The sequence below is a fragment of the Betta splendens genome, chromosome 6 (genome assembly GCF_900634795.4).
Source record: "Betta splendens chromosome 6, fBetSpl5.4, whole genome shotgun sequence".
In the NCBI taxonomy this organism is placed as follows: Eukaryota; Metazoa; Chordata; class Actinopteri; order Anabantiformes; family Osphronemidae; genus Betta; species Betta splendens.
The window spans coordinates 5,631,171-5,643,634 of record NC_040886.2 but is presented as its reverse complement, the minus strand read 5'-3'; the positions used below and the strand labels follow the sequence as shown (position 1 = coordinate 5,643,634).

The 12,464-nt window shown below is 46.5% G+C and overlaps 3 protein-coding genes across 4 annotated transcripts; 1 reads left to right on the top strand and 2 right to left on the bottom strand.

Annotated features, from left to right (window-relative positions):
- Positions 1 to 392: 392 nt before the first annotated feature.
- Positions 393 to 3,013, top strand: LOC114857067 (probable fructose-2,6-bisphosphatase TIGAR A). Its single transcript, XM_029153164.3, has 6 exons — positions 393 to 487; positions 866 to 903; positions 1,024 to 1,145; positions 1,304 to 1,381; positions 1,458 to 1,568; positions 2,090 to 3,013. The coding sequence occupies exons 1-6, from the start codon at positions 417 to 419 to the stop codon at positions 2,465 to 2,467; spliced, it is 798 nt and encodes a 265-aa protein (XP_029008997.1). The 5' UTR covers positions 393 to 416; the 3' UTR covers positions 2,468 to 3,013.
- Positions 3,014 to 3,338: 325 nt separating this feature from the next.
- On the bottom strand, positions 3,339 to 8,853 carry LOC114857057 (uncharacterized). The gene is made up of 4 exons (XM_029153142.3): positions 8,732 to 8,853; positions 4,664 to 4,975; positions 4,340 to 4,431; positions 3,339 to 4,253 (listed from the first exon to the last, which is right to left on the bottom strand). The coding sequence occupies exons 2-4, from the start codon at positions 4,896 to 4,898 to the stop codon at positions 3,840 to 3,842; spliced, it is 741 nt and encodes a 246-aa protein (XP_029008975.1). The 5' UTR covers positions 4,899 to 4,975; positions 8,732 to 8,853; the 3' UTR covers positions 3,339 to 3,839.
- LOC114857058 (fibroblast growth factor 6-like) lies at positions 5,866 to 12,107 on the bottom strand. Of its 2 annotated transcripts, none has more exons than XM_029153143.3 (3): positions 11,411 to 12,107; positions 10,701 to 10,808; positions 5,866 to 8,978 (listed from the first exon to the last, which is right to left on the bottom strand). In XM_029153143.3, the coding sequence occupies exons 1-3, from the start codon at positions 11,754 to 11,756 to the stop codon at positions 8,728 to 8,730; spliced, it is 705 nt and encodes a 234-aa protein (XP_029008976.1). In that variant the 5' UTR covers positions 11,757 to 12,107; the 3' UTR covers positions 5,866 to 8,727. The 2 variants fall into 2 exon arrangements, with proteins under 2 accessions (XP_029008976.1, XP_029008977.1); XM_029153144.3 differs by having other exon boundaries at positions 10,705 to 10,808; positions 11,411 to 12,100.
- Positions 12,108 to 12,464: the final 357 nt, after the last annotated feature.

Sequence of the window (12,464 nt, the reverse complement as noted above, 5' to 3'; positions counted from 1 at the left end):
TTATATATAATAATCAGGGATTTAAAAACTACATAAAGGCGTTTGTCAGGTCAGTTTACTTTAGTTTAATTTAGTTTAGTTTTACATCGGAGCTAATGGACAATTACTAAAGTAGTACTAGGATCGACGGTAGAGTGTTTGTGCTCCGGAAGTTCTGTCTTATCTCAACCAATCAGAAGACGCTCTTCTCCTGTAACGTTTCCGTGGATAGTTCAGGTGCAGTCTGGTGTCTGGTGTAAGCACGACCTTTCAAAAAGGGGCATAACAAAAATAATAATACATATGATTTGTTTTTGACACTTTGTCCCAACATATTGAACTTACGTGCACCATCTTTCTCTTCCGAGTCGCAGGATGAATAAAGTTACTGTAACGCTGCGCTTCCAGGTCACCGGTGTTAAAGAGCAGCTCAGCTGATGCGCTGTTACTCCGTCTTTAACCTCAAGAGCATGAGAACGCTGACGTTTGCTCTCACCCTGGTTCGACAGTAAGTGAAGGGGACGTTCGCGTGTCCTAACTGTGCGCGTGTGTGAAGTTCAGCAATCAAACCAATAGGGCTGTTTCAAAATTTTTTTAGCGTGAAAACTATAAACCATAAACGTCTAGATAACAATACTGTGAATGCGTTCACGGCCACCAGTCCACTTCATTAGCCCTCAGTGTGTAGTTCACCCTAAAGGCCACTAGGTGTCAGCAGTGATGAACGAATGAACAGTTGATCCTCAGAATCTATCCTAAAGCTGTGCAGCTTGATTATTTAATATGATCGATCATTGAGACTTTCGTAAATTCTGTGAAACGTTTTAAAAATGTAAGTATTTTCAGTAAAACTGTTTGAAATTGGTAAATTCTTTATTTCCTGCAGCGGGGAAACACAGTATAACAAAGAAGGCCTGCTACAAGGTTGAGTATTATTAAGGATTTATGGATTTTATTTTTTATGTATGGACAATACATATTGCATATTCTCTAAATAATTGAATATATTTCTCTGTGTCTTGTATCTTGGCTTTTTCCACCCAGGACAATCTATAGATTTACCCTTGTCTGACACTGGGCTGCATCAGGCCAAGGCTGCAGGCTGCTACCTCAAGGATGTGAAGTTCACCAACGTGTTTTCTAGTGATATGCTGCGGGTGCAGCAGGTACGGTGTCGCTTGAAACTCAAGATTAAAGACATAATCAAAAGATTTAGGTTTATTAAAGTCAGTCAGAGAAAACCGTAAACTTAATTATAACAAAAAGTTTTCTTCTTTTATTATAAATATTGGCATGTGATGAAGTGATTGTGTCGCTCCACCAGACTGCTGAGGCCATAATGAAGTACAACAACAGCTCCTCTGGTCTTCAAATAGTGTGTGAGCCTTTACTGAAAGAAATAGTGAGTGAAACCTCCTCTTTTCCATTTTCTCATTAAAGCGTTTGCCTGTGTGTGGTGATGACTGCTGACTTTCCAGAGCTTCGGGGACGCGGAGGGGCGACGGGTGCAGGACGTCAGAGACATGGCCGAGGCAGCTGGACAGACGTTTCCAGGCTTCACGCCTCCTAATGGTGAGACTCAGGAGCAGGTGAGGAATGGTTTCATTTATAAAGAGGCTCCTTATTAATTGAAACTGCTCACAGTGCCAACTGTGGATATGTTGTTTACTGTAATTTAAATTAAGTGTCCACATGTTGCATCAAAATTGTTGTTTAAAAAAGGAAAACAACAATTTAAAGCTGCAAAAGTAATATTATTTAAATATGTTCTTATAGACTTGTGACCACATATGAAGTTTGCTTGAGGATGAACTTGTCCTTTAACAGCGATAAAAAGTTACTGTTTATCTCTGACCTATTTGTGTTGGGCTTAAGTAGGAGATGAGAGTGTATGTGGGGGGGAACCAGGAGGAAGGATGATCTACTTCACGCATCATCCATTATGCCCTGGTTTGTACATTAACTCTGGTTCAGACCAGGAGCCCTCCTCTCGTCAGGGAGGGGACAGGTTGTTGCATCAGGTTGAGAACTGCAGCTTCAGCGTGACATCGACACTTCTACTGGCGTCTAAAGCAAACAGAGGATGATGCCCGACCTCCTCTCTGTTCAGGTGAAGGAGCGCATCCGGGCGTTCATGGAGAAGATGCTCCAGCGAATGGGTACCGAGCACTGGCATCGCTCAGAGGAGGGCGGTGGCCCAGCAGGGAGCACTGTGGAGGGGGGGGCGGGCGACGGGCTCGGGGGGGTCCCGGCCCACGCGCTGGTGGCCTCCCACGGGGCCTACATGTGTGTGGCCGTCCGCTACTTCGTGGAGGAGCTGCGTTGTTCTCTGCCTCAGGGTTGCGACGAAGCCCACGTGTTCTCATTGAGTCCCAACACGGGTCTGTCTCGGTTTCTAGTGACCCTGAGAAAAGAGGGCGACAACGCGTTCAGGCTGCACAAGATGCACTGCGTGTTCGTCCACAGGGGGGAACGCACGGATCAGTAGGAGGAAGTTACTGTGGATGCAGGGACGGAGGGCGGAGCTGCTCAGACTCAGGTTTACATTAGACAGAACAACCATGTGACCTCAGAGTCTCATCACACTGCTGCTCTCTGGTTGTTCATTACTGTGACTGTGGGCGGACTCACAAACAGCCACAGCTCTGACGCGTTGGAGATCCGTAACTTTAATCACCTCAACAAGCAGCGATCAGTTGTTCCTCAATGAGAGAATGCAAAGTTTTCTTCTTCAGCTGTGAGAGAGCAGCCTGTCGACTTCAATTTGACTGTAACACAGTAACATTGTATCACATACTGTTTTTGTGCAGTGACTGGGCTGTGTAACATTTTATGGCAAAGACAACTTTACACAATGTCTAATAAAACTCTGTAACAGCAGAAATTCAGGTTTCCGCTCTCCACGTCATGTATTTATTTGCTGTGCAAAATAAGACTTTATTTGCCCACATCTACTATTTGCCAGTTGCAAAACTGTCTTCATTATAGTGATGTAAGATTGTGTTGAACATTAAAAGCTGCTGCTGATCGCTGACATTTGTGGTCATGTCTGTGGCCAAAACCACATCAAAAACACATGAAATCATACCTGAAAAAGCAAACGATGAACTTTGGTTGAATTGAATTAAATGAATGTTAAAGGAGAGGAAAGGGCACAGAGCCCCTACCTCACCCCCCACCCCCAAACCGGGTGGTGTTTTATTTTTAGTGTGCAATGATTTGCTAGAAAGGAAGGAGCTGGTGAAAGATTAGTCACTTCAGACACAGAGTCTCACATCCTTCAATGGCGTCTCGGCAGAAATATCAAAACCATGTTTATATCAGTCAAGTGGATTGTCCAGTACAAATATAAGACAAAGCAGAGTAGATATATTTATTTTCACTTCTGCATAAACAGATTATTATTACAAATGTTAAAGAAATAAAGCAATTAACACCTTTAATAAATAAATACCATTTCTCTGCTGCGACCGGTGTCCAGCACCTGACATCTTTTATTGTGAAAGTATTTTCTTTAGTAACAATGGTACAAACCAGCTGGTTGTAGTTTGTGCATAAATATTCATAATTACATTACAACCTCTGTTCCCAGGTTTAAATTTTAACTGGGGAAGGAGGTTGAAGGACAAATTTGTTTTGTGATTATGTCAAATGTTGCCAAACTCATCCTTCATCTGCTATTTCAACAGATGACCTGTGCTGATGTAACAGAGGAAACAGTTCGGTTCTAAAAAAAAAAATTATTATAATAATTGATCCAAGGATTTTATAAAAGCATTCTCTCGCTCTGTGCAATCGACAAACGCGAAGCACCTACAGGTACAGACCTGTACAGACACCGTGACATAACACAGGACGCCCTAGTGCGGTTCTGCCCACTCTGCAATGTTAGTCTTGACAGGGCTGACGGGCCCCTGCGACTGCAGAACCCGCAGCGGGTCGTCACAGGACGCGATGGTTTCTTTGGACACGGCACCGGCCTGGTCCTGCTCGTGCTGCCCGTGAGCTGGAGCTTTGCTGTATTTGGCCGCATGTGAGGGAAGTGGGTGTGACCCTAACGGATCTGAGGGGTTCACCTCCTCGCTCCTTCGCTTCCGTTTTACTGAGGGCTCCGTGGGGGCGGAGGAGGCGTCAGGCGGTTTGTGAGCGGTGTGGAACTCTGCCTTCATCATATGGAGCAGCCGAGACCTGCCTGTGGGGTCAAACGCTGCCCGGTGCTTCATCAGATCCAACCAAATGTGGTAGAAGAGGCAGTCGTCCGTGTCCTTTTGCCTCTGTTCAGCAGAGGAAGGGAACAAAACACCAAAGCGTTCAATAAGAAGGTTTTCCCTGCAGCCTAGAAGTTGATGTGAGGACTCACAGAGTTGTACAGCCTCCTCTTTGAGTTGATACAGAGGAGCCGCTTCTTTATAGACACAACGTTGACTCTGTCTGTTCCCACTGGCAAATTAACTGCAATAAAACAAAATAATAATCCATAAATTAAATAAAGCTTTTTAATGTTTCGGTAAAGTTATTTGCAAGTTCAATACATAATTAACATTTAACATAACATTTCATACACCCACAGAATAATATTAATAGCAGATGACACTAATTCTGGACACAATTCATTAGTGCTTAATAAATAATATAATTATTATTATTATAAATAATAAATGCATGTCCATATAGACAGACCCACCGCCAAAGTATTTACTGATGCCTCTTTTGACTGGTTTCCTCAGCTCCAGGTAGAAACGACCCACAGCAGTGACGCTCTCTGCGCGCGTCCCCGCGTGGAAGCGCCTCTGCTGCGTTTCTTGTGGTCGCTGCTTGACGTTCATGAGCATCGCTCGACAATCCACCAGCACGGACACAAGTACAGAGAACAGGACGAGAGAGAGGAACGCCGGCTGCCTGGTGAGCGGGGATCCCATGCTCGTCCTCCACCAGCGGAGCAGACGCGCAGGACAAAGTGCGGGCCGCTACTGGAGGAGGAGAAAGTCCAGGAAGCCTGTTTAAACAGAGGGTTGATGAACCGGCTAACTCATTTACCAAAATGACCCAAATTCTGCATGTTGATGCACAGCTAACAGACATTTAGACGGAAACCATGAATGGTTGGAGGGAACGGATCCTTCTGACGCTAAATAAAAGGCTCGTCTTTATCAAACATGGGGCAAACAAACGTCTGATGAGGAGCATGAAGACGTGGCTGTGAAAGGATGAGCTGGTTATTGAGCTTCACACGCTTGAATGACACGTGGAAATTAGTTCTCATTTCTAGTCAAAATATTATTATGATCTATTTATTATTTTGGTGCAATGATTCAAACCTTGTTCTCAAGTTAAATGTATGAAGTCTCTCTTTCAAAACAACGCAAACAGCTATATAACTTTATCTTTAGTGTTTTTATAGTTTCATTATTTCTTATTTTATTCAAAAAAGTGTTAATATGTATACATATACTTTTTTGTTGTTGTTCGTTTTAAAAATGAATAGTAATTAGTTAACTAACATTATTAAATTTATTTATTAAAGTCATTATTATATAATTTATTATTATAGTAAATAGAATTTAAAACAGCGACTACTTGTACTTTAAAACACTTAACACTTCTGTAAGTAACGTATATTTTGTCTGTTTTTTAAGTTTTATAGTTATGTCCAGAAAAACTTTCGCTATATATAAGCTTCCGCTCAATCTCATCCACGTTCCCCTCGGGCCTATTGCTGCATTTCACCAGTAGTGGGCGCTAAACACTGATTTATGGTACTCGACTGAAAATGTCTTTACTGTAGCTCAAGGTACTGATTCTTCTGGTAATATCAGTTCTGTGTCATTTGCTGTTCAGAGATATGAAGCAGATCACATCTGCAAAGTTGAAAAGAATCACAGCAGCTTTTACAAAACTTCTTTTATTATCATTTCAGGAATACAGTTGACTGCTGTGCACAGCACATACGTACAAAAATAAAAGGAAAACCATTTGTAATATAGTATTTTACGTACTCATCATCATATTTTTTTCAGAAACAAATGATTGGAGAAGTCTGTTGTTTCAAACTAATTTACAATCATTTTCAATAATCGGAACTAAGGCAGAAGGTGAGGTATATGTTCAAAAAGAGGAGGGGGACTCAGAGGAAGCACTCTCCCCTCAGTGCAGGAATAGAAAACTGAGAGAGAAACACAAAGGCTGCCGGCACACAGGGACACACACAAACACGCACGCGCACACGCCTGATCCCAGATCAACCCCACACACCTCCAGCTTCCCTGTGAACCAACACAATTCAAAACCGGCCGAACGGGGACGACGCCGGGACGAGACCCACGCGCTGGATTCTCGTGCTCACGTGGCCCGTTCACAACTCCGTCTGCATAATGAGGGAACTGGGGGAGCAAGGGTTAATAAAGAACGGTGAGATTCTCCTGCCGTTTACTATCTTCTCTCAGTTGCTGCTGTATTATACAACATTTTCTGCCTTGAAATAATATCATGCAAAGGTCGTAGAGGGAGACGTTGCTGCTCCTCGCGCTCCGCAGTTCCCACTCTACTTGTGCCGACGGTGTCCTCTGAAACACGGCGTCGCAAATCAAAAAGAAGAACGCACAGAAAGTGACACAGTGAAGCCATCAGTGCCTTTCGATCGCACCAGTCATCCAGCATCGATGACAGCACAGCAAGGGAAACCAGCACGTGCCCTCGCTCATTCAAATGCACCCTACAAAAAAAGTTGCACCTTTAGCATATTTTGACACAGTGAGTCAAAATATCTCCTCAACGGACTCCGTGAAGCTACAGACGGAGCTACGGGCGATCGTTTTCTGATAATACTGATACGATGAAGGCTGATCCATCAACATGAGCAACATGATCAGGATCAAACCCAGTGACGTTGCTGTTTTAAAACATTAAATATGACAGTATCACAGTATGTAGTCTACTAGACAGCCTGTTCTCCTAATGGAAGCATGTGATTCCTTTTTGCTACGTGAACCGCCAGCTCGGCGGCCTCACCCCGTGCCTCCCGCCTCGCTCTCCTCCCCCGCAAGAAAGCGAGCGTACAGTGCATCGGCTCGCACAGTCGGACGCTGCTCCTTCATCCCACACTCAAGGTTAATTAATCCGATAGCATCTGCGCTGTGGCTTTGGCGGAAGCAGAACCCGGCGCGCGCGTGCACGCTCGCTCTGACCGAGACGCTGCACGTTCGTCTCTGCTACTGGAAAGGGCATGAGGTAAAAGATGAACGCATGTGACTGCGGGCTACTTTTGATTCGTCACGTTTTGCTGCTAGTTTGCTACTTGCAGAATGTTGCGGGTCAAGTTCTGAAGTTCAAGATCCAAAGATCCAAAGTCAAGCTTCATTGCACATTGCTTCATTTCAACACTAAAACACACACGTTCCTGGCTCTTCGTTGCACTTTGTCAGCGCGAACAGGTGCAGAGCTCCATAAATCAGCAGGTAAACGTCACTGCGGTGGCCCAGTGTGTATGTATACGTGAGCAGATGTCGAGTTCAGGTACACTGCCGTTCCCGTTTCTCAGACTCAGTGACCCATTAGAAAAGAAGAACAAACAGCTTCGATATCGGTGAAATCCACATCGTCCACACGTCACACAGGCCCAGTTCCCTGACGTATTGCTCACAAATCCCAGGATCACGACGCATATTAACGCTACGCTGACATCAGTGTCATCCGCTCCAGCCTGTTACTGTAGGTGCCACATATCTCCAAACCAAACCTGGCGTCGCCTTTGCTACAAAGTCAACAAAGTAATATTCAAAGTAGTTCATAAATGAGTAAATCATCAACAACCAAATGTCAAGTCTACAGACCAGATGCAACAGACAGCACCAACTTATACTAAAAGGGGGGAACAGACAGAAATGGTGCTTCGGAGTCGGGCCTATAAGAGTCTGCTCCGCATTAAAAGACACGCACACAAAATCAAAGTAAAGCGCGTACGCATATACACCTAAAACAACACATGCATGCCCACAGCTCACGCACTCTGAGCCTGCTCCAGATACAACATTTGAGAAATAACCCGGGATTGTCAAAGCTCCCTCGGACGTGACGGGGGTGTCAAGTGCTGAATCTAAACCCAGCCTCCCACATTAAGAAGAGACTCAGTTGGATCCTGTGCGGCAGAGACTCCCAATGACTCAATTAATCTAATTACGGAAGGAAAGTAAGGTGGAGAAACCTGTGGCCCTCTAGGAATTGGGCCGGTGGCGTCTGAGGGAGGGGATGACTTGCGTTTCGTTCCTATTTCCGACCCGAGCGCCTCATTTCTCGCATCCAAGGGTAAAGGGGGCTGCAAGTAGGAATTCAAGGCACCGCCGCCTCATGACCGAGCACGAGGAGCTGCTCGAGTTGCCCTGACGGCGGGTGGGAAACGTCCAAGTCCTCGACGGGCGCCGACCACAACACTTAGAGGTAAACACAGTAGAAATGTCATGCACGCGTTGCTTTTCCTTCCTCCTCTTCTCTTCCAGATGTGCTGCTTTGAGGTAATAACGTATGCCTTTCTTTCCCAGCAGGCGCCCATCAAACCGAGGGTCTAACGCCGTCCAGTACCAACGCCATGAAAATCATAAAAGCAGCAAAGAATGGCATTTCCATCACTCTCTACAACGTAAGCTACCCAAATATACATATAAAGTTTGAATAAATACTATCAGATATAGTTGTATTTCTTTCTTTTACAGTCCGTTTTGTCTTTTGTTTGTACGTATGTATACGGTATTTATGTTACCTGGGAAATACTCCACATGTGCAAATAAGTTTGTTATTGCGTGTTTCTCTTTTTTTTTTGTTTTTGCTCGTCATATTCGGGGTAGGAAGTGCGTCACAGTCATGGCAGTGGTGGCCTTGTTGCCCCTCTTCACGCGGCCATGCTTGCTGAGGGCGATGTAGGAGCCTCTGTACACCAGCGACTCGTACGCGTTGTAGTTGTTCGGGAGCAAACTCTCCTTGAACTTGCACTCGTCGTGGAAGACTGTCTGCAGCGGCGAGAGAGAGAGAGAGAGAGAGAGAGAGAGAGACTTCATTGAAGGTCTCAAGACAACGTCCGTATTTGAAGGTGCCACAGACGGAGCTACAGACAATGTAGCGAGCTACTGTAATTAAGCAGCAGCATAAGCTTCAGTTTAGCATGAAATAGACTGGAAGTACTAACAAATCTGGCACAACACAGAGTAATTAACACCTTATATCCATCCTGATTCATCCGTAATCCCACATAAACACCCAGCTTCATATTGAGCAAAGCGATATGAAGGCAGCATCCAAATGCCTCGCTGCATGAAAAAGGAAACAAGTGCATTTATCCATACATCCAGCTACCCTTAAAACCCCGTCACCGCCGTGCAACAGCCTCCTCCGCTGTGCTGCGCTGACGATGCATGACTCACAGCGGCGAGCAGTCAGCGAGCATGTGGCCTAATTCGATCTCTTATCAGATTATGCGCCTGCTCGCGGGCTAACGCTTCATCACTCACGAGCAGATCGCACGTGTTGAGCAGAGCAGCAGCCATTTGTCAGCGTGGATCTACTGACCGCAGCGTCTGCTGCCCCCCCCCCCCCCCCCCCCCCCCCCCCCCTCCCACAAACCTGGATGTATTAATAACCCTCACTAATCACATCTAAAGGTTATCAGCACTCAGACCACGAATAGGCCGGATCTGTGTGTTCACTTTTAACTGAATTATCACTCCAGACAAGTTGATTTCAGCTGCGACACTGTGTCGTTGTCAAACATTAAAGCACAAAAACATTAAGACAACATTTATTGTAAGTGGAAATAAAAACTCATAGTAACATACCTGAGTAAAGAAAATAAACTCAAACCACCCATCAGCAGCAATGTCACTTATACCAGATTAACAGCATTACAAAGGTTTGCTGGGAATTAGTGGAATATGTTTAATATGTTTATCACAGTCTTAAAGTCTGTTAAGACATCTGAATTTCAGCCATTTAGGACATAGTGAATCAAATAGATGGTGCTAAAGGACACACACACACACATACATACATTTCAGCACAAAGAACTGCAATTGCAGAAAGTGAAGGTTGCTCCTTCAAACCAAGAACCATAAACAGCCACACTGTGTCCAAAGGTCACACTGTTAAAGGCTTAGTCGCATTTCTCCACGATTTCCACTAAAATTCTACTGCAACTCTGTTCTGTCCACTCTGGAGGAGTTCTGTTCTGCTGCTGATCTGAGGTCTGACGTGTGTAATGTGCGCTGTGCCGTTAAATTAACGCCTGAGAGTTAAAATCGATTTCCAGCTCTGCTGACGGGCTTCTTTGCGTCAGGGGTTTTTCCCTCCTCCGCACGCGCACACACTCACACACGCACGCACTCCCTTACACACACACACACACACACACACACACACATAGGCACGCACGCACACACACGCAGAGGCACGCACACACGCACGCACGCGCGCACACCACCACATCACTGAACCCCGCATCTGTTAAGCTCATCATTATTTGCCCCCGCTTTAAATAGGGCTTCAGAAATTCCCGATGAAATTGAAATATATAGGTTTCGCAACACATAATTGCCAGGTCGCTCGGACCTGATACAGCGCGCAGCCCCCATCCCAAAATACAAGCTAATAAAAAGAGCTGGATCAAGCTGCAAGCGCCTCCTATTTTCAGGACCCCATTAACCAATATTGCTGGAGAATAAATGAAATGCTGTGCATACCTACCGTTCCGTACAACCTCCCACGGCTGTTCATTGCGACAAACAACTCCGTCTTCACCCCGTAGAGACTCACCACTCCTCTCTCCACAGTGGAGATCTCTATTAGACCTGAAGAGGACACGGACATTACACGTATTAGAGAAGAAGCAATTAAACGCCACGCAGCATCCGGGCCGGTCCACCGTTAAATTCGGAGGCTGAAGCCTTGTGCCCCCTCTCTCTCCCTCTCTCCCTCTCTCTCTCTCTGCGTCTATGGGTGTAACCTTGCAGATTGCTGCGCAGCACGCCGAGCCTTTGTTCTGCATCTCTGTCACCCCATCTCCCCATCGCCTCCGCGCGCGCGGCGTGTCAATTAAGCGCATCGCGGCTATTTCGACAATTACAGTAATTGCGTTGACGCGAGCGAGCGGCCGCCGGGTCTCTGGACCGCCCTCACAACGCTGCGTAAAAATAAGTCGTGTCTAAAAGCGTCCATACATTCATGTCATGGTTGCGCTCGGAGAGGAGGTGGAGGAAGGGGGTGTCCAGCACTGATGGATACTTGTTTTTAATAGATTTGTCTTTGCCGTGGAAGAAATTCAATGCTCCCTCAGAGTCGGATGACATATGATCATGCAAATGAATAGAGGGGGTAGACTAGCCTGCTCATCACAGAACCATGCTTATTGACTCTGCCTCTATTGCATTACATTGGTGGAGGTATAACTCACTGTACTGGTTTTCATTATGTACACCGTTTATCCTGCCGTCGGGGAGGATCTGAAGGTGAAACCCGATGCCCACGTTGCAGTAGAGCCTCCGCACTCTTTTGATGCCCAGCAGATAGTCACTCTCCCAGTTCTGCTCCGGTTTCTCCCCGGAGATCCCCAGCACCGAGCGGGAGAAGAGGGTTTCCCATCGTTTCTCCAGTAAAGTTGCGTTTGTCCTGCTGCTCGGTAGCGGGTACGCTGACACGATCCCCAGCAGGAAGCCCAGGAGAACCGCGGCGGTCAGCGTCCAGTGCGGCGTGCCGGCCTCGCAGGACATACTGACGAGGAACCTTTGCGCAACGGCCATCCGGTTTACCTTCGGGCCACGTGGTCGAAATTAATGACCCTAAAAATACCGCTCTTCTTGTTTTGCTTCCTTCGGCATGCTGGCTGCGGGTTATTTTGGGAGCGCAGATCAGGGCTTTGGGCATGAAACGCAAGCCTCGGCGCAGCGGAGGAGAGGAGACGGGAGAGTGCGCGGCAGAGCTGGAGGTGATGGTGATGGTGATGGTGATGTTGGTGCTGGTGATTACCATGTTTTGCAGCTCCTCCGCGCCTCTCTCTCCCCCTCTCACACACACACACACGCGCGCGCGCGCGCTCACTCCCCGATTCTCTCTCTCTTCCCTCTCTCGGTCTCCCTTTTCGTAAGAGTTCAGGATGAATCCTCTACCACTCACCGAAAACCCAGTTTCAACCTCGCCAGGGATATCGCATCCCTGGATGACATCATGCTGACTTCACCGCCGGGATAATGCAAGGGTGGAGAGGGTGCTGACAGCAGGAAAAACACCGAGTGTGTGGAGAGTGGAGGGAGGAAGCGTGCTGTCACGGCTGGGCTGGATGGAGTGGAGCCTTATTGGAGGCACTGAGCGGCCGTGGGAAGCGACGGGCCGCTCGGGCTGCTCCCAAATTGGCCCGGTGGTCATATGTCTGTCAGGCCGCTTCCTTATTTAGAAGGAAGGTGTAAAAACAGGCCCACTTGTCACCGGAGAGCAATGACACGGCTCTTGAG

Bases quoted from the DNA above. Each gene is read 5' to 3' on its own strand.
- LOC114857067 (XM_029153164.3), top strand. From the start codon at position 417: ATGCGCTGTTACTCCGTCTTTAACCTCAAGAGCATGAGAACGCTGACG. The intron at 1,382-1,457 runs GTGAGTGAAACC...CTGACTTTCCAG, and splicing joins AGCCTTTACTGAAAGAAATA to AGCTTCGGGGACGCGGAGGG. The intron at 1,569-2,089 runs GTGAGGAATGGT...CTCTCTGTTCAG, and splicing joins ATGGTGAGACTCAGGAGCAG to GTGAAGGAGCGCATCCGGGC.
- LOC114857057 (XM_029153142.3), bottom strand. From the start codon at position 4,898: ATGGGATCCCCGCTCACCAGGCAGCCGGCGTTCCTCTCTCTCGTCCTG. The intron at 4,432-4,663 runs GTGGGTCTGTCT...GTTTTATTGCAG, and splicing joins CATCAGTAAATACTTTGGCG to TTAATTTGCCAGTGGGAACA. The intron at 4,254-4,339 runs GTGAGTCCTCAC...TCTGCTGAACAG, and splicing joins AGAGGAGGCTGTACAACTCT to AGGCAAAAGGACACGGACGA.
- LOC114857058 (XM_029153143.3), bottom strand. From the start codon at position 11,756: ATGGCCGTTGCGCAAAGGTTCCTCGTCAGTATGTCCTGCGAGGCCGGC. The intron at 10,809-11,410 runs GTGAGTTATACC...TGTCCTCTTCAG, and splicing joins ACATAATGAAAACCAGTACA to GTCTAATAGAGATCTCCACT. The intron at 8,979-10,700 runs GTATGCACAGCA...TCGCCGCTGCAG, and splicing joins GAGGTTGTACGGAACGGTAG to ACAGTCTTCCACGACGAGTG.